General features: G+C 35.4%; 1 protein-coding gene and 1 long non-coding RNA gene across 24 annotated transcripts in view; one reads left to right on the top strand and one right to left on the bottom strand.

Moving 5' to 3' along the window:
• The window catches only part of CNTN4 (contactin 4), a 917,305-nt gene that overhangs the window by 687,228 nt on the left and 208,090 nt on the right, over positions 1–21,987 (top strand). For all 14 annotated transcript variants that reach the window (XM_072785322.1, XM_072785326.1, XM_072785332.1 and 11 more), the window contains one exon: positions 5,796–5,891. In XM_072785322.1, coding sequence (XP_072641423.1) covers positions 5,796–5,891 — 96 coding nt within the window. The remainder of the gene's footprint in view (positions 1–5,795; positions 5,892–21,987) is intronic.
• LOC140609942 (uncharacterized) overlaps positions 12,923–21,987 on the bottom strand; it is a 171,847-nt gene continuing 162,782 nt past the window's right edge. For all 10 annotated transcript variants that reach the window (XR_012011707.1, XR_012011708.1, XR_012011709.1 and 7 more), the window contains 2 exons: positions 16,700–16,814; positions 12,923–13,038 (listed from right to left, as the gene is read on the bottom strand). This is a non-coding gene — a long non-coding RNA (uncharacterized lncRNA). The remainder of the gene's footprint in view (positions 13,039–16,699; positions 16,815–21,987) is intronic.

The raw sequence follows: 21,987 nt of genomic DNA, 5'->3' as shown, positions 1-21,987 counted from the left end.
ATGTAGACTTAAAAACACAATTAAGATCAGCTAAAGACCTATTTTAAGTCCTATTAGCATTTTTTGCCATGGTGTGATTGATTTGAACACTCTAGTGTTACCTCATCTGGTGGGAATTTTGGACTCATGGACTTTCCCGCAATAAGTCACTTTTTGTATAGTTTCCTTTGATGCCAAGAAATGATAATAATAAGAAGAACATTTACAGGCTACTGACTTCATATGTAAATGCTTCATCTACATGATCTTCATCTTAAAAGAGCTCTATGAGCTACAGATTATTATCCTAATATTAGAGATGAAGAAATTGAAGTCCTAGGACATTAAATAATTCACATATCACAATCATACACCTAGAATGTAAGAGTACCAGATTTGTACTCAGGTCCTTCTGACTACAAAGCCAGTATGTTAAACCATTATGCAATTCATCCTCTTGTTATATATTCTCCCTGGGAAACCCAGTCAACCATGCCATTTCACTAATGATTTCTTCCTTCTTCCTGAGTTGAAAGAATGTAAAAGATGTGGCTTTGCAATTCCTAAGGTTTTATAAATTTAGACTTGTTTTCAGTAGAAGTCTCTAGATTCAAGAAACCATGCAAATGTGCATCCACAAATGCATACACTCAGGCAACAAATGGCAGAGAGTCAAGACATAATTTTAAATATGCTGCATGATAATCAGTTTTTAAAGTTATGTTCCAAAAATACCTCTTTAAAAAAGTAAATGGTGCAATCATCATTATGGAAATTGTATTCATAACAAATGTATTGCTTGACCATTTTTCCAAGCTAATATTGATTTCCTTATTGATTGCTACTTTCAAAATTGGAAGAAGCATAACAAAAAAAAAAAAACTGGTGATGGAAATTTCTTGTACTAAGTCCACTCTATAAGAATTAATAGAATCCAGGCCTACTCAAATCAGGAAAGAAAAAAAAAGGTGACTTTTTAAAAAATTTATAGTGAGTAAATACATGGATTAAAAATGCATGCATTACTTGCATGGTTTACTGTTTCATTCTTCCTCTCTCCTTTTCTCCTGCCTCTTTGTAGATTCCTAACAAACCATAATATGTGTTATGATCTCATTAACCTCATCTGGCCATTTTATTTTATTTTATTTTATTTTATTTTATTTTATTTATTTTTTCATCTGGCCATTTTAAAACTAGACTTCTTACACTTGTCTCTGGCTGGTCCCACCCTATGAATGGCTTCAGCTTTTCTGTGTTCAGTGGGAGTCCCTTAATGATGGACTAAATAAGTTACTCATTCTTGTTTATTGTTACTTCTCAAAAAAAAAATCTTGTTTTCTATAGACTTCATCCAGGTATTTATTTTAAAGTATCTCTTCCTTTCCTTTAGACATTTAATAACTTTACAGACAGGAACTATGTGGAGATTTTTCCCTCTCACTCTCTGATTTACTCTGCAGTCTGAATTCTAAGTATTCTCATATATTAAGGCTTTTTATTATTTATCATATATTACAGATTTAAGACCTTTGTATGCTTTTACTCCCCCAGGAATTTAACAACTAAATCATTTCCTCCATACACTCAATACATGTTCCAAGTACTATAGCATATTTTCTAATCTCATTTAAAAATGAAATGCTGATATTACATTCCATAGCGGAATAAAGGACAATTGTTTCCACAGAAAAATATGATATGAAAACACATCTGCCACAAAATTGTGCATCCCTTAGCATATGATTTCTGGAAAATTTTATGTAAAACACTGATGAGTCAAATCAAGACCAAAAAGTATAGCCATTTATTTTTTAAAAGTCTACGAATCACATGTCAATGAACCAAATACAGAGCTGGAAAACAAGCTGTTTTGAAAAGCCACAATACATAGATATTAATTCCTCATCATACATATACATCATTTTATTCAACCATATCTTGAGTAACTCTCTGCATTGTTCAGCTACCTTCCTGGCAGTGCAACAATCAAGCTTCTTAATAGAGTTATTTCTGATTGTTTTCTCCTTGTCCAATTTCATCCTTTTCACCTAATGTTTAAAATCCCTACATTGAGTACTCACCCACAAGGAAAAGCAAAGGAATAGGAGATTTGGCATCAAATGTACCTATTCATTGCTTTGTGCAGTGAAATGTGGATTTTCTTACAAATTCACTAAAGAGCTTAATATTCTTTCAAACTTTTTTTTTTTTTTTTTGTCTCTAAGATGTTGAGTAACTAGTTTGAATGCTCTTTTTCACTGGCTTCACTAAATCAGTGGTGAAGCCACAGATTCTGGTGTTTGAAGGCGGTAGCTTTGGAGGGAGACATATATGAATTTAGATTTTTCTGGGTGGTAGGTGAAGATGATGCTAACACTCTCTGAGCTTCATTTATATCACTTTTAAGTTGGGAATTTAAACTATGATGAACTTAAATGAGATCTATATGAAAAGCACTTAGCACATAGTCTGACCTCAATACATTTTTGCAGGTAGATGTTATTATTGCTAATAGGGCAGTGGTCATGGTAATAGAGCATTATCCATAATATATTCTGACTATCCCGTAATGTCTGTTGCTAGTCATCACCATCTAATATCAAGGCTTTAGAAATAAAATGACTCTTAAAAAATAATATATGTGGGAACATTACTGAGAAAATCCTGGGCCATAAGTATACAAGCTTCAAAAAATACTATTCATGGGACACCTGAGTGGCTCAGTGATTGAGCATCTGCCTTCGGCTCAGGGTGTGATCCTGGAGGCTTGGATTGAGTCCCATAACGGGCTCTCTATGAGGATCCTGCTTCTCCCTCTGCCTATGTCTCTGCCTCTGTCTCTGTGTTTCTCATGAATAAATAAATAAAATCTTTTAAAAAATACTATTCACACACATAGTTCTTTGATTTCTACAATTATCAAGCTGTTGGTAATTATGATCTGGATAGATAGTTATATCTAAAAGACCAATTTTGGACATGAAATTTTTCCTTAAACATGTGCAAACATCTAGTGTCCTTTGTTTAGCATGTATAGCTCTCTAGAATTCTCCTAGAATTCATTTACTATTTAGAACACTCTTATAAATAGAATGATTGGATTATGATTTGCCACTGTTATTATAGCATTCTTCAGTGGACAGAATATATACTGAACACCAAACTTGTAGCATGACAGGCTTTGTGTTTGGCCTTGTGCTTTTCATGTATTACCTCTTTAATTTTTGCCCATGACTCTTACTTTAAAACAAAACAGACTTATTCATATTTATTTATGATTTGTTTATGAGAAAATGAAGACTTGCCCAAGGTCAGCAACATGATTAATATATGGCAGAGTTGATTTCAAGGTCAAATCTGTCCAAATGCAGTCTTTTCATTCACTATGTAAGAAGGGTTTGCCATGTGGAATTTATTTCAACTAACTACTAAAAAATATGTCTAAATATTTTCTCAAATACCAGGTTAATATGATTTATTCTGACTGCTCAAACCTTGTAGAACTGCATGAATTCATAAACCAAAAAAGAGGAAACAAGAATCCAGTTTGTTAAGCTCAGCAAGGACAGTTAAAAATAATTGCATGTGTTTCTCATTTTCTTTCCCATTTCTTAACGCCCCTTCTGTAGTCAGAACCATGGTATAATTTGCCTAGATAACACTAAGACTTGATCTCTATTATATGTTAGCCCTCAATTTTTCATGAAACTCTGAAGATTGAATGGGATGTTTGTGCAAAAATTTAGATGATGTATTCTAAGAACCTGTATGCAGAAGTGACAATTCAGAGTGATTCATTGTCACTTTTAGGCATAATGGTTTACAATATTAAACCATTTTGCGTAATAAAGTTTTTTAAATCTCTCATTTAATCTCTTTTGGAGAGCCATTTCCTTGAAAGGAAATAGCATGTCATAGTCTCACCTGATACTCCTTGGATTAAAAGATCTGTATTACAGCAGAAATTTAATTCAAGCTATAGTGCTTTTTTGTATTGTGCTGAGTAGGTACATGTCCTCCAGGTGCCCTGATTCACACTTCAACTCTGACAGTCTTTGGCTTCCTGTGATTAGGTGTTACCTGTCTGTCAGTTGTGCCCACTATACTCTTGGGTCCCTATGGCAGAAGCCCTGTTCTTCAATGTTTGTATCCTAGGCTGACAATCAAATGATGTTTAATGAAATTTTTATAAGTACTCAATTGATGAAAATAATAATATATGTTCTTAAAATTTGCATAATTCCAGAAGAAGTTGGTAACGAAGATATGTATATGTCTATGTTTTTTAATATCCTGACCTCTCCTTAAAGTCAGGCCTGACTATAGAAACATCCCATTTTGTAACTGCAGGAAGTCTGTCCACTTTCTCCCTCTAGCTTCATGACTCATCATTGTAGCCATTAACAAGCCTCATGGTACCTCTCCTTTCTAGTCTGTAAAATGGAGACACTAATGGTAATTAACTCATATAATTATTGTTAGGATCACTTCAGATAACGATCATAAAATACTTACCAAAATGGCCAGCTTGGAGAAAATTGTCAATAAATGCTAATATACTCCAGTATGTACATCTAGATGGCTTGCAACCCTGCAGAACATACTTGGCTTGGAATAATCCTCAAATCCGATAAGAGGTTATTAAATCAAATGGTTTAGACAACAAAAAGATGAAATGGCACTTAAAATACTTCTTGAGAGGATTTACATTTGGGAGGACAGAAGAAAAACCATTTTTTTTAAACAGTACTATGTCTTTAACTTTATTATACATATTTTTTACATTAACTCATTTTTATTGGCAACTGCTTATTTACTGACTCAAACTGTGATCTTATTTGTAATGTCTTATCTTTCTTTCTTTTTTTTTTTATGTCTTATCTTTCTAAACAGAGTTGACCTCCTTGACAAAGGGGAACTTTTTTTATCTTCCCAAACAGAACCTTGGACAGTACCTTATAAATACTTAAAAATATACAAAAAATTTGAAACAATTATGTATATGTGCATATGTCTATTTATACATTGTATATAGTGTGTGTGTGCTTATACAGAGAGAGTCATATTCTAGATACTTACAGAGTAACACATATAATTGCATATAATAAAATGGTTTGTGAAGTGAAAAGAACTGAGCATCAGAGGGACGCCTGGGTGGCTCAGCTGTTGAGCATCTGCCTTTGGCTCAGGGTGTGATCCTGGAGTCCCGGGATCGAGTCTCACATCGGGCTCCCTGCATGGAGCCTGCTTCTCCCTCTGCCTATGCCTCTGCCTCTCTCTCTCTCTCTCTCTCTCTCTCATGAATAATGAAATCTTTAAAAAAAAAATTGAGCATCAGATAACATGAATTTACATCCTGATAATGATATTTAATTACAAGAAAATGTTGGTAAAGTCACTTAACAGCATTAAACCTTGGTTTCTTCATTTAGATATGCACTAATAGAATTTTCTGCAGTGATGTGAATGAATGCTGTATTTCTCTGCTGTCCAATATGGTAACCACTAGCTACATGTGGCTGTTAAACACAAAATGTAACTAGTGTGGCTGAGGAACTAAATTGTACATGTTATTTAATTGTATATGTTTTAAACCTAAGCATGGGCAAGTAGCTCCTGTACTGTACAGATACAGAATCAAGGATGACAGGACATTATCATTTTGAAAAGAGGCTACCCTGAATTTCCTTGGTATGAGTGATACAGAGGCTGTTTTTCAGCAAAAGACTGTCCTGTTTTAAAATGTTTATACTCTCCCATAATATCTTAGGCCTATATAATTTAGACCCTTTTTCTTTTATTTCTCTTAACAGATCTTGAAAACTTCAAAACAAGAACAAGAAGCACTGTGTCTGTCCGTCAGGGTCAGGGGATGGTACTACTATGTGGCCCACCGGCCCATTCAGGAGGTAAACTATATATGACTGAAATGTGCACACTTCACTTGCTGCTATTTTTCTTGCTGCTGTTTCATCCTCCTTGGCACTAGCTAAAGGAAAAGTGTTATTTGCTGAGATTCCCAAAGTCCCTTTGTGTCAAGGAAGAATCATTGTCAATGCCACCCATAATTAGGGTAGGAAAATACCAAATTCTACAAATGTTCTATCCCACTGCTATCTACCTGGCACAAGGAAAAAGACATTGGAATCCACTAAGATCAGAATCCTTGCTTGGTAAGGTAACATAGGTAAAACTACCAGTACCTTTCTTCAACTTGATTGGTTTCAAAGCTGCTTTGTTTCGTCTTGGGTTTGGCCTGGAGAAGGATCAGATCCAGAGCCCAGGTCCTCTGGCCACAGAATCTAGAGGCACTTTATAAAGACCCATAATGATTAGATCAGTTAGGAATTCATTTGAAATTTTTTATTTCTTTTTTCAAGTTTTTATTTAAATTCCAGTTAACTAATACATGGTGTAATAATATAAGTTTCAGGTGTAAATTTTAGTGATTCACCACCACTTACATACAACACCCAGTGTTCATCACAAGTACCCTCCTTAATAACCATGAAATTAGAAAGAAAGAAAAGAAAAGAAAGGAAAAGAAAAGAAAAAAGAAAAGAAAAGAAAAGAAAGAAAAGAAAAGAGAAATCATTTGACTGCAAATAACTGAAAACCCAGCTAACGCAGTCTCCAACAGACTGCAGTTTGTGTTGTTCTCACACACATTTCCAAAGGTATGTAATCTAAAGCTGGCACCACTTCTTGAGAATGTCTTCTAGGATACAGCCCTTTCTAGAATCCTTTTCTGAAGTCCTTAACACATGGTATGGCTAGGGGTACCAAGTGTGCAGTCCAGACAGGAAGAAATAGGAATAGTCAAGGACAAAAGTCAAAAGTCTCCATCTCAGTTTGCCTTTGTATTATGAAAGGTTTTCTTTGCCTGAGGACCTTTACCAATCAATCACATCATTGATTACCCTCAGTGGCAAAAGGGGTTGAAAAATCAAGTATTCTATATAGATCAATTTGATGGCCCTGAAAAAAATCATAATTTTGTAATAAGGAAGACTATAGAGACAAGCAATATAGGCAACTTGCAGTGTCTGCTAATAAAAACTAACCAAAGGGGCACCTGGATGGCTCAGTCAGTTACATGTCTGCCTTTGGCTCAGGTTAGGATCCTGGGGTCCTGGAATCAAGCCCGGCATAAGGCTCCCTGCTCAGTGGGAAATCTGCCTCTCCCACTCCCTCTACCCCCACCCCCACTTGTGCTCTCTCACGTGCACACTCTATCTCAAATAAATAAATAAAATCCTTAAAAATAAATAAATAAATAAAATACAAAGACTAACGGTGACTAAAAGACACTGCCCATAAAGGGCTCAGTTATATGGATGTTTAATAAATAAAGATATTTATTAGGATTCCTCTAAAGTTTGAGGTAACAAGATTGATAAACTCTATTCTTGGGAATTCTGGCTAAAGTTGAATTTGCAATCTGCTATCTTTGTTATTATCTTAATTTTCTATTTGGCTTAACATGATGAAAGGAAAAAAATTTTAAACTAAGAAATTGAAAACACCCTTTTATTTTTGTCCTGTATTCTGAAGTTGTAACTTTTCCTTTCTCATCTGATGCCCAGCTAACCTTTCCAGCAGGAGATAACAATTAGCAAAATAACTAAAAGACTTGTACTTCTGACATGATAAGTATAAAAGCAGAGGAAGAGGCAAGTGCCCCCTGGGTCTAGACAGAGGACATGGAGTTATTTAGGGTTCTGTTTTTTGAAGATTGGCAGAGAATCCAGATTAGATTTTGGTAGTTTGTATTCTGCGAGATGGGTTTACTCCTTAGGATGCCTGTTTTCCCTTCAAGGTAGTATCAGAAGCATTAAATTTGGAGTCCAGGACATGAGTTCTGTTTCTGACTGTATTTCAAATCATTATTTGATGTTGAGCAAATATTTCTAAATTTTCAATGTCACACTCTTCTTATCTGTAAAATGAGGAGATTAAAGGAAATCTCTCAAATTCCTTTTAGTTCTATCATTACATGGTAGTAACTCCATAAAGACTAAATATTTATCAAGGAGGTTTGCATTATTGAAGTTCTGTCATTTATACAAAGAAAGCAATTAACTGGACATATATTTAGGTTAAAGTAAAGTTCACTTAGACTAATTTTTCTCTTCTTATTATAAAATCTGATCAAAATAAGAATTGAAGATTTTGCTAATTTCTTCTGCAATCTATCTCACAGCATTAAACTTTCATAACATGGCAGCAACTCTAAAAATTAATCTTGTAGGCATATTAAGAAAAAAAGTACCCCACTACTCCCTGGTATAATGGTATCTTTGGGAAAGGCAAAACACCTGAAGTGTTGCTGTGCTGCTACACAATGAGACACCTGAATACTTTTCCCTTCCCACAGAGAAATATATTAAAAATTTTCATAGACATCTACTGAAATGTGCTTGTCTCTGCTGGCAGCAGTCAGCAGCTCTGAAATCTGGTTTCTTGAGCTGTGCTGACATTCCTGACAGTCTTGATGGTGAAAGACAAGGAAATAAATATTCTCATTATGGGCTTTATTAGAAATTGCATGCTCAGTAACACTGTGGGCAAGGCAGGCAAGGCAAGGAAATTTGCAAGACAACAAAGAGGATCTTGAAGGTTATAAGAGAGCATCTCAGACAGCCATCAGTTTTGGGCAGTGGAGTCAATGATTATCCGATGAAATCCCCTCAATTACTCAAAACCCTTCAGTGCCAGCTGTGCGGCAGTGATTCTCTCATTGCTTCTCCAGGCTGTGTATCACCTGAAAGCTGGCAGAACCACCAAGAGCCACTGGACACACTGAGCGTTTTAGACCTAGCATATGGTATCCCAGTTTCAATTGTAACAGATCATGCAGAGGGAAGGAAATGAGTCAGCCTTTTATTGTATCAGTGGGATACTGAGTAATGGCGTGAGATCCATTGTAAAGGATGCTGCATGTCGTATTTCAAAAGCTGTGCAGTGTCAGACCTTCTTGGGGTAACACAGAAATGAGCAACAATTAATCTATTTTGAAAAGCATTTCAGTCAGCAGGTATTTCCAGTATTTTTCCAGTCACTACATGTAGCATCTTTGTCATCTTTTGCTTAACAGATACGAATTCAGTTGTGATGTCACTGCATAGATTTTACTATTACATCTTAATACAAACACCAAACAATAGAAATTACTGTGGTGGGCTCTGGTGTTCCTTCATATTAAAAATAGAGTTTATTGATATCCAGAATTTTCTCCTTGCTTTCCATCAACTCCAAGGTCATTTGGCACCAGGAATTCATGATGCTTAACCAAACTCTCATTAAATAGCAATAGAACTGAGGTACTGTGAGATTCTTTCTACCACTGTACTAAAAATTGTATTATTCACCAGTGAATTCCTCATGAACTGTTCAAGGGAAGTTTTTGTTCTCACCTTCCTTTTGTACGTCACCAAGATCCTTGCTACTCAAAATGTGGCCCATGGACCAGCAACATCTGCCTCACCTGGCAGCTTGTTAAAAAGACATTTTCAGGCTCCACCCAGGGCCTACTGAGTACGAATTCACATTTTAATAAGATCTCCAAGTGATTCATATGCACATTACAGTTTGAGAAGCCCTGAGCTATAGCTATGATTCTCATACACATACCTCTCTTCTGGCCAGTGATGGACAGGATGGTGGGGCAGACCCAGGGCAACATGTTAAAGCCATAGTTGTCCAACCACTTCCCAACAATATTCTGATTCTACAAATCTATTGTTTTAGAGACTCTAAGGCAGCACCAAATTTAAGATCCACCCACTTTGATCACCTTCTAGAAAGCCAACCTGGATTCACACTGCTGAGATAGAGGTCTTTGATTTCCACATCACCCAAACAGAAGGGTTGAGCACTTTATTTATTTATTTTTTGTCAAATTCATATTTAAGAATTTAAATTAAATATAATAACCTCAGGACTCTTGGCTGGCTCAGCAGTTGAGTGCTTGCCTTTGGCCCAGGGCATGATCCTGGGGTCCCGGGATCGAGTCCCACATCAGGCTCCCTGTGTGGAGCCTGCTTTTCTCTCTGCCTATGTCTCTGCCTCTCTCTGTGTCTCGAATGAATGAATAAATAAAAATCTTAAAAAAAAAAGAAAAATAAATATAATCACCTCTGACTTCACCTTTACTTCATATATTTTTGTGGTTGTTGATAAGAGAGATGAACAATCAAAAGAAGACTGGCTTTTTCTCAAGTATTTATCTTCAAAAATAGCATTTTACATTTGGCCAGCTTTTACTACATTGTTATTAATGAAAATATGGTTTTCTAGAGTATTAAAAGAAATCACGATTCCAAGATGAGTTTCATTGTTACAAGTTTTATAGAAACAAGCTATAATTGTCATAATTAGATGCTTTTACACAGAACACAGTCCCATCAAAGTTGGAATCTGTTCACATGACATGAGATGCAGGGACCTTATAACAGAGCATCTGTAGAGTTCTTTATGCTGTTTATAATGTTGTTTATAATATAATTCCATTATATTATCTCTGATCCTCACAGTAATCCTATAAGAAGTAAGGACATGTATTTCATAGATAAGGAAATCGAAGCAAAGAGATTATGTGGGGTCACACACTAATCAATGGCAAGGTCAAGAGTTATATTTGTCTAGAACGTGACCTTTTTTTCTAGTCCAGGATACAACAATAGAAACAGGTACTAGATTCCCTCTGCCTAGGGTTCTTTGGGCCCCATCCCAGATCAATTAAGTGTGCCTTTCTTTAGAGGGGTCTCTGGCCTCATTTTTAAAAGCTCTATATGATTCTAATATGCAGCCAGGGTGGAAAATGTGTTTCTCTACATTACAAAATCAAGTAGATCTTGTCTCAGCAGAACCTCTCTGTTTGCAAACATCTCCAGGGGCCAGGAAATTTGATTTGATCTGGACATATCCATGAATATTACAACTCTAAAAGAAGCATGCCTTCCCACAGTGTAGTTATTTCAGCTGGATCATTTTGTATTTACTGTAGAACGGAGGAAAAAGCATGAAACTAGGACACCCACATTCCAGGCTCAGATCTCCTATTAACTTACTATGTAGTATTGGGCCAATTATGTAACTTCTCTGAGCCCTATTTGGTTTCCGTCATCCCACACATACTGTTTCTAGCATCCAGATGTCACCTTCAGGATCAGGCTCACCCAGTTTCTTAATGAGTTCAAACCATGCTGACCAGTCTTGGCCCTGGGCTGATGTTGCCATGCTAAAATGATTGTCCTCTATGCCCAGAATAATCTTAAAGACATACACATTTTGTCAAGCTGCAAGCTCTGCCTAACCCCACTCCCTGCCTTATTCTTAACCCTTGCCCCATACTGGCTCCCGTGCTTACCAGTTCTGTGTACCTTCAGACTTTCAGGTGTATCTTTATTTGCTCCAAATACCAATTCATTTTACTGTAGTATAGACACTAAGTTTAGATCTTGCCCTCATGTCTCACCCAAAGATGCACCCAGATCCAAATCTGGGACCATAATACACTGTCCTTTGGATTTTAAGTATTGCTGACATCTAAGAGGTTTACTTACTGGGCCCCATGCACCATATCAGACTCCCAGGAAAATTGACATCAGAATGAGTGGATTCTAGTTGTATCACCCTGTGATTTGGACAACTAGCCACATTCCTCAAGAAGCAGTCCTCCACTTCTAGTTTATTCCCTCTACTGTCTCTCACCCAAATTTTAGGCTCCCACTTTTCCCCTGTATCTTCATTTCCTGCATAACTCTCAAACTCTCATACAGTATTATGCTCCCCAAACGAAATTTATATTTGTTCTGTAAAACTCTCAAATATGTTGTTAGAATAAAAAAATAAATAAATGTGGCAGCAATCTGCACAGTTAAAAGCTTCCTAAAATATGTAGGAATATTTTCCTCCATCAGGTTGCATGTTGGGCATGGAACCTGCCTAAGAATCTCCCTCCCTCACTCCCCATCTTAAAAAAAAAAAAAAAAAGGTACACACTCAAGCTCTAAAAAGAGTAAGAGGAGTAAGTCATAGGAATGAAAAGTTCAGCATAGGGAATATAATCAATAATGTAATAACTCTCCGTGATGACAGTAACTAAGATTATCATGGAGAGTACTGCATAATGTATAAAATGTCAAATCACTATGTTGTACACTAATATAACATTGTAGGGCAACTATACTTCAATTAAAAACATATATATTACAAGTTAAACTTGGGTAAACCACCTTTTATAATATTTTTATGGAAAATGCATTCTGAGTTTTATGTCTAAAGTAAGAAACGTCATATATTTACTTATAGACATTGATTGCATTTCAATGAGGAAATGATAACCTTTAATGATAGGTTAATCAGTACCACAGACTACTAGGTATTTTGTTATTGTTTGGGGGTATTTTTGTTTTGTTTTGTTTTTGGCATTAAGCATTATTTTTTTTAAGACTTATTTATTTGTTTGAGAGAGAGCAAGAGAGGGTAGGAGGAAAAGGCAGAAGGAGAGGGAGAGAGAGTCTCAAGCAGACTCTGCACTGAGTACAGAGCCCAACATGGGGCTTGATCTCAAGACCCTGAGATCAGGACCTGAGCCTAAACCAAGAGTGAGCTACTTAACCAAGCATTAAACATTCCTAAGGCAGTCTTGTGTGTGCTATTTGATTCTACCATATTCCTTTGAAATCTGTGAACCTGGACTCTTTCATCTGAAATGTAATGGTCCAATTCCTCCTGTCTTTTGTTTTTCTTCTCATTCTGCCAATCAGAGGAGCTTTTAACACATTAGTGATTTAATTGGCATAGGGTAATGTGAAATAGTTTGGAAGGCGATGCTTTTCTTCATTCATTAAGCCTCCCTTTTTTCACTCATTGAGCAGGAAAAAGAGCCACATTGATCAGGGACTACTTGTTATAAACTCCCACACAAATGACATGGGATGGAGTATTTCATGTTTGGGAGGATAGGCCACTAGGATTGTTTGTCTTTATTACACCAAATACAGGCTCCATTTCTCACAGTCATGACATCATTTAGTTCAAAGAAAGAATCTGCAAAGGAAGCAAAAGGAAGGAATTAGGCTTCTGTGTCTCAAAGAATGACTTGCTTCTCCCCCACTGGATATGACTACAAGAATTAGAGTCAATATTTCTGATGTCAGTCATCTCCATGACATAATAGTTATGGTTATTCTATGATGCTACTGACATCCTTTTTTGCCTTTGATTTTCCTATCAGCTCTTTACAACAACTTGAATGTCTTATGACATATTTTGGGGTTCCTCAATGTCAATAACTATATACTTATGTATAGAAAAAAAATGAGTACATAAGTAGCAAACATCCCTAGCCATAGAATAGTTCTAAACCTTATGCAGCTAAGCCACCAATTTCTTAAACTAAACTGTATAGAGAATTGCTGGTCTGGGTTCTAAGAAAAGTTCCCCAGGTATGATAGCCATATACTTTCTACCTACTTCTCCTTTTAATTCTAGTCAGAGAGATGTTGAAGCTATTTTGCAGCTATATCAAAGCCTTAGCACTTAGAAATAAACTCAACTACTTAATAAATAGCAATTAATTAAATCTATTTGTGTTCAGTAGCCTAAAGAAAATCATTTAGTTAAAAAAGACATTATTCCAGAAATAAATTTCAAGAAATTATTTTTTAAAGATTTTATTTATTTATCCATGCGAGACACAGAGAGAGAGAAAGAGAGAGAGAGAGAGGCAGAGACACAGGCAGAGGGAGAAGCAGGCTCCATGCAGGAAGCCCAATGTGGGACTTGATCCCAGGACTCCAAGATCACGCTCTGGGCTGAAGGCAGATGCTAAACCACTGAGCCACCCAGGGATCCCCAAGAAATTCTTTTTCTATCTCATCTTTTTCTTTGTTTCTGTGTAAATGCTTGTTCTTTTTTGGACAAAACCAAAGCATTTTAGTTAATTAATGATGGCCCTAATTACCCAATGTCTCCTCTGGCACTTACACTGTATTTAATTTAATGATAGGCACTATATACAAGTATTTGTGGATAGATTTAAATTCAAGTTGGAAATGTCTCTCTTTTCTTTTTAAACATTAAAAAAGAAAATCAAAGAGATAATCTCCAGGTTTGATCCTTAGAACTGGAAGCCCATTGATCAGTCAAAGTAAGGACAAAATACATTAGCACCAAAAGGAAATGGTATTTGCGAAGTGCGATTTGATCCATAAAGCTGAATGATCTGCAAACTGTGATCATTCAACAAAGCTCAATTTCATGTTGAGCTTTCTCTTTTGGAGTTGTCCTGCCCCAGAAAGCAGTGAAGGATGATATTGTGTTGGAACACAGGTGCTAGTTGGGATGTGAAGAGTCTGGAGATGTGAAAAGCACATTACATATCCAGTAGAGTACTACCGGGGATGTACCAGCCAAAACAGAACAAATGATCAACACTGATCTTTCAACAACATGAACCTCGCTGAGCACTTCATAAATAATCCAGTGGACAATCACTGCAGGATGTATGGGGACCATTCTTGTTTTAATGCCCACTGGAAATGTACCCTATGAATCTGATCTTTTCAGCTGAGAAAGAAACAAGAAGCTCTTTGGATACATTTTCAGCAACGAATTGGTGTTTTGTCAGGTCAGTGCATCATGATGTTACATTGAATTAAACAGGATAATGGTGCAGTACGTAGAATAAGGAAATGCTCCCTGAGTCCTGGAAATTCAGAAATAGACTCTGGTTGGGAGATCAGAAACTTAAGGCTCTGAAATATTCAGTACTCTCAGGGATCTTGATCCTATAAGTGTTAAAGAACAAATAAGAGGGATCCCTGGGTGGCGCAGTGGTTTGGCACCTGCCTTTGGCCCAGGGCGCGATCCTGGAGACCCGGGATCGAATCCCACGTCGGGCTCCCGGTGCATGGAGCCTGCTTCTCCCTCTGCCTATGTTTCTGCCTCTCTCTCTCTCTCTCTCTCTCTCTCTCTCTCTCTGTGTGACTATCATAAATAAATAAAAATTTTAAAAAAAAAAGAACAAATAAGAAGTCAGCCATTTTTCTTGTATATGTATTTTTTAACTCATTCAGTTAGTTTTCAGATATTTAGGAAGACCATAACTTAAGTAGGCCAAATCAAAGACCAGAGAAAACTACACATTTGGGCAAGTAAAGTTAAAACCCAGAAGAATAAATTGTGGCATTTTTTCTAGAGATAGGGTTATAGCTTCTGATGCTGTGTAGAATTAGAATACTGATTTAAGAGAAAATTATTTAGTTTAATTGAGTGGCTGTATATTCATCAAGGATGCACAATATAGATGAAAAACCTTTTTTTAACCAATTACACTGATTTGCACTAACTCTATTCACTAATAATTTTGTCATTTGAGACATATAAAGTAAATAAAAAATGCTAAATGGAGTAGTAAAAGTTTTACAGGGAGACCAACTCTGTCTACAAAATGAATTAGAATATATGTCAGATCTTTAATTCAGCAGCTGATTGGGAGAATGTTCATGACCTCTTAGGTATACTGGCTGCTAACAAAACAATGGACAGCTATTCTATACCAAGCCAGGAAAGCTGTTCAAATCTCCAAGTGTAACACACCTATTTTTTTCACATCAGATAGTCGCAGGTTAACACATTATCATAATCTCCACTGTCAAAATTAACCCCTGGAAAGGAGTTGTATTATAACAACACTCTACAGGAATTCACAAATCCATATGGCAGGCACAGCTGGAGAGATGGTTGCAGCTGATAATGTAGCATTTCAGAAATATCCAAAGAATCTCTACTTTGTGAAGTAATTTGGAATTTGTATGCTTCCTCATTCTCTTAAACAACACATAGAGTGGAGAAGAGAACACCTGGGAAATGCCAGATAGTTTGGTTGTAGATTTTTGAGGCCAAGTTCTCATCATTTTTTGCAAACTTTTGCCTTTGGAAAGGTAAACAAGATTTTAAAAATAAAATGCAGCTGATTTAAGTATCATATTTCTTTCATTTGTGATTCCTACTTACTGTAAAATAAGATAGGTATAACAGAACTCTGAATTGAGCGCCTAAATATAGGAAATAGGTTCCTACAGCTTCTTGTCTATGAGTCTTGGTACTATTTGAATTTGTTCACTATATCTGCAAGCCAACATTTTTTATCAATGTACAGTTCTAATATATTTCAGTGGAAATGGTTATGATAAATGGGATTTATAACTGGGTCCTAATGGAGTATGTAAATTGGGATTTCAAGATTGAAGAGAATAGATTGCTTTTAATAAGTAAAAACATCTAACTTTAGCACCCTCTCAGTTGCCAGGCATTGGCATAGAAGTGGCAGATAAAACAATGATCAAAAACAGAATGGTTCCCCTACCGTAGGATTTATGAGTCTGCTGAGGAGTAAGAAAGTATTCAAATAGTCACACTGGAGTGTGTGCTTTTGTTTGTGGGCTGGGAGAGGAACAGGATTCAATTATCTGATTGTGTAAAATACAGGGTTACCTCAGAGATCTTGTGGGTTTAGTTACAGGCCAGTGCGATAAAGTAAATATTGCAATAACATGAGTCAAATTAATTTTTTTGTTTCTCAGTACATATAAAAATTTTATGTACACTATACTGTAGTCTATTAAGTATGCAGTAGCATTATGTCTAAAAAACTACACATACCTTAATTTAAAATACTTTATTGCTAAAAAATGCTAACCATTACCTGAGCTTTCAGCCAGTCATAATCTTCTAGCTGGTGGAGGATCTTGCTTTGATATTGATGGCTGCCAGTTAATCAGGGTGATGGTTGCTGAAGACTGGGGTGGCTGAGGCAATTTCTTAAAATAAGACAGTGAAATTTTCTGCATCAATTGACTCTTTCTTTCACTTGAACACACTTAGAGGCCATTATAGGGTTATTAATTGGCCTAACTTCAATATTGTTGTGTCTTAGGAAACAGAGAGGCCCAAAGAGAGGGAGAGAGATGGGGATATTCCAGCTGGTAGAGCAGTCAAAACACACACATTTATGATTTCAGTTCACCATCTTACATGGGCACAGTTCATGGTGCCCCAAGAGACTTAAAGTAGTAACATCAAAAATCATTGCTCATAGCTACCCCCAACAAATGTAATAATAATGGAAAAGTTTGACGTATTACAGGAATTACCAAAATGTGACAGAGACACAAAGTGAGCAAACACTGTTGGAAAAATAGCACTGACAGACTTGCTTAACACAGGGTTGCCACAAATCTTCAATTTGTTAAAAAGCAGTATCTGCAAAGCACAGTAAAATTAAATATGTCTGCTGGAAGGACATGATGTAGACTTGGAGAAAACTTCCTTGAAGAAGTCATTCTGGAGCTCAGATTTGGAAGGATAAATGAGTAGAAGGAAGGAATAGTACTACAGACAGAGCAACAACAGTACATATGTCTGGAGTGGGAAGGTTGTCTAGCCCTGAGGAAAAGTGATATGGTAATACCCGAGAGTGATGGGGAGAGTGCAAGTCTGAGTCTAAGATATAGGCAGACTGGGCCCTGGAAAAGCGTTAAAGAGTTGGGTGTTTTCCTGAAAGTAAGTTAGATATTGTGAAAGATTTTTTTTTTAAGTGAGAGAGAGGATAAGTTAGAGTGGAAGGCAACATTGATAAATGGGCTCTTGACAGCTAAGGCTGATTTATTATAACCTAGCTCTTTGTGAAAAACAAAGAATGAAGCAAAATTCTCATCAGACTAAAAACAAACTAAAAACAAAAAAACTAGGTTTTTTGTGAAAAACAAAGAAAGAAGCAAAATTCTCATCAGACTAAAAACAGAGTATAGTCATCAAAAAGTTACTTGAAGAATTATCTATAATTATAGCTCAAATAGGCCAAATTGAGAAATAACCACAGGAGACTATCTTAATCCATTTGGGCTGCTATAAGAAAATACCACAGACTGGGTAGATTGTTAACAACAGCAATTTATTTCCCATAGTACTGGAAACTAGAGGTCTGAAATCAGGGTGCCAGCATGGTCAAATGAGTTTTCTTCTCGGTTCATTACAGGTAACATTTTGTAGTGTCCTCACATGGCAGAAGGGACTAGGGACTCTGCAGGGTCTCTTTCATAAGAGGACTTATCCCATTCATGAAGACTGCATCTTCATGACCTAATCATTTCTCAAAGGCCCTGCCTACTAATACCTTTACCTTTAGGGATAAGATTTCAAAATAGTAATTTTGGGAAGACACAACATTCAGACTAGAGCAGAGACTCATGACTAAATAACTAAATTGACAAGAAGAAATATGGGAAGGATATCTTTAAAGGCTTCCAACAATAGCCATGTTGTATCTCTATATCAAATATATTTCAATCTAGGCATCTAATTAAAAAGTCTGATGTCTGTCCCCTTATTATGAGAAAACATTTTTTTCACATTTTTTTCCTAAGGTATTCAGAGGAGATGGTCCAGTATACTTACTAACACACACACACACACACACACACACACACACACACACACTATACCATCTCCCTCTCCCCCAAATCACTAGGAGTCAACAGTTCTAACTAATGCTTTATAGAGAAAGATGCTAACGTGGCATATTGGGTGTGGACACAGGAAAGGGGTTATACTAGTTCACTGTGAAGGTGATAACTGAAGCAGTAGAAAGCTCTATCTCAGTTCCTCCGAATCTTAATTAATGACCGCCAGACACCAGTAAGATGGGAAGGAAACATGGCTATCAAATTGCTTTAAACTTAAAATTTGAGATGGGGATTCTGGGAGCCCCTGTGGTCAGTTTGAGTGGATAAAGGAATACACCCATTTTGGGTTGGTGAACCTAAGACCTGTTAGAAACACAACCAATGTTAATAAATAGAGTTAAATAAAAAATCTACTCCATGATGGTGACCTAAGAAAATACTCTGTGATAAAGAGTGGAGACAAGAGGAGGGAAGAGTCAGACATTGTCTGAGGATGCAAAACAAAACATAGCAAAGATGCATCTCTGTTGTGCTTTCAGTCAAGACAAAGAAAACATGGATTTGTGAAAAACACAATGCCAATGTGGAAAGGGATCTGACCCTGATACAGACTGGCATTTAAAAGGAGCTAACAAAGATTAGAAATGTAAGAATTAAAACCTGCAGTGCAGATGTAATAAAAAGCCAAATGAACATCGTAGAAAATTGCATCAGTGATAAGCATGGCTAACTAGATAAGCTTTTTAAAAGAATGCAAAAGGAAAGTATAATGATTAGAAAGCTGCATAAATATGGAAATTCAAGAATAAAGATCCAATCTATACATAATCAATATAATTGACAAATATACTTTATCAGTGCATACATACTGTTTAATATCATGGCATACTTAACATTTCATACCAACACATCATCCTTTTAATAGTAAAAACATGTTGTACTTTTCCCTTTTTGAGAAGGAATCAAAAGTTTTTGTTATTCTTTATTTTAATAATTAGAAGAAATATAGATCAAGGTAGATATAAAAACAATGTGTATCTTCCAAGTTGCTGGAGACAATTAAATAAATTGTAATATATTCAACCAAAGACCAAAGGTAAAGATAAGCAAAATAGCATGAATAAGAAATTCACAAAAAGATGACAGATATAAGAGTATATTACAGAAAATATAAAGAGGTAAAACTTTCATATAAAATATAAGAACATCAGATTCAGTTAAAAATTGTTTAATCTAACCAGAATTTGATGGCATTTATTTTAAAATAAAATATCAATTTTAACAACATAGACTTTAAAAAGGAAAGATGATAGATTTACTAGTTTAAGACCAAGTATTATTTATATGCAAAAACTTTAAATTGGGAAAAGATACTTTTTATTATTGAGATACACAAACCCTAATGAAGATATTCCAATTATATTGTTTTAAACACTATAAAACATAGGATCAAAATCTATAATGCTAAATATTTAGAAACACAAGGAGGAATTACTAAAGCATATTTTGTTACTTAATTTGACAGACCAAGTAAATAGAAATAAGGATACAAAACATTGAATAGTGTAATAATAAAACATATATACTAGTCCTCTGTTATCCACAGGGAATATGTTTCAAGACCCCCAGTGAATGCCTGAAATCGAGGATAGTCCTAGACCCTATATATACTATTTTTTTCCCTATATAATATATATACATATATAGATACCTGTGATTAAGTTGAATTTATCATGGAAGCATGGTAAGAGATTAAGAATAATAACTAATAAAAAATAGTACAATTAAAACAATATACTGTAATAATTGTTAAATGAATGTAGTCTTTTTCAAAATATCTTATGGTACTGCACTAACCCTTCTTGTGATGATGTGAAATGATAAAATGCCTATGTTGAGATTAAGTGATATGAATGACATAGACATTTCGACATAGCATTAGTCTACTACTACCTTCTGACCATGTGTCAGAAGGAAGATCATCTCCTTCTAGACCATACTTGACCACAGGTAACTGAAACCATAGAAAAGCAAAACCATCCATATGAGGGAGCTACTGTATATTTATATACTTTCCTTTCAAGTTCCCATGTAATGCTTATTGTAATTGGTTAAATAATAAGCCAAGAAATAAAATTTCAACAAGTTAAAATTATACACATCAAGCCTTATTTTCTACCATTATATAATTAAACTAGAAATTAGCTATAGATAACTTTATACAGCAACAATAACCACATTTAAAAAAATCAACCCATGCAAATTTCAAGTCATTTTTCTAATACTTACTGAGTCAGAGCACAAAGAACCATTTATGGATGTTTCAAAATTTGAAGAAATGATAACAAATGTATCCATACTGATAAAATTTACAAAAAGTGCACTCAGAAGGAAGTTAACAACTTTAAATGTATTATTAAGATATTCTGGAAATCAAAATCAATAAACTAACTATTCACCTCATGAAGGTTAAAAAGAACACACACACACACAAAAAAACCCTGAGGGAAAGAGAAGGAAAGAAGATAAAAGTCAAAATTATTAAATTGGAAAATAGAAACAGTATACATGAGACATCCGAGGGAGGTTTTGAAAAGGGAAAAAAAATACAAGTGTGGGATGCCTAGGTAGCCCAGTAGTTGAGAGGCTGCCTTTGGCTCAGGTCATGACCCCGGGGGTTCCATGATGGGCTCTGGCACCCGGCTCCTCACAGGGAGCCTGCTTCTCCCTCTGCCTATGTTTCTGCGTCTCTGTGTATGTCTCTCATGAATAAATAAATTTTTAAAATCTTAAAAAAAATACCATAAATGTGTTCTTTCCAAATCTAATAAAAAAACAGAGAAATATGAATAAGCAAAATTAGAAATTAAAAAGAGTAGCAGTTTTGCATACAAGATTTAAAATCATAAGAGCAAACTACCCACAATCCTGTGATCATTTGAACATCTTAAATGAAATGAAAAATCTATAGAGATCATTTAGATAACAAAATCAAATCAGGAAAATATAGAAAATTTCAATAGACCATTTATCATGAGAAGAATTGAAAGTTGTCAAGAATCACTTTCTCCCAAATGCTCTCAGTCATAAATTTTATAAGAAATGTTTTTCAAAATTTTTAAGGTAATTCCCTTACCAAGCAATTTGTGTCAGAGCAAAGACAGGATGAAAAGCTACCAGTTCATTTAATGAAATGAGTATAATCCTGGTACCAGAACCTGAGAAAGACAATAAAAGAAGCATCCTCACCTGTGAATGTTAGTAATACTTATATGGTGGTAATACAGGTCAGACACGATTTTAAATTCTTTACACATATTAACTAATTTAATTATTACAACAACCATATGCTATAAATTACCAATTTATATATGACAAAAACCCTGAGACATTGTTAAAATATGACATTCTTCAATATTTAGGAATGACTATTTTTGCATATGTCTACAATATGAGGAAATGTCTTAAAAATACAGATAACTCCACCAAGAGAATTTGCAAAAATCTTTCCCATATCCTGGATTAAAAA

The sequence above is a fragment of the Canis lupus genome, chromosome 19 (genome assembly GCF_048164855.1).
Source record: "Canis lupus baileyi chromosome 19, mCanLup2.hap1, whole genome shotgun sequence".
In the NCBI taxonomy this organism is placed as follows: domain Eukaryota; kingdom Metazoa; phylum Chordata; class Mammalia; order Carnivora; family Canidae; genus Canis; species Canis lupus.
Note: the sequence above shows the minus strand (reverse complement) of the source record. Positions and strands in the feature narration are given on the sequence as shown.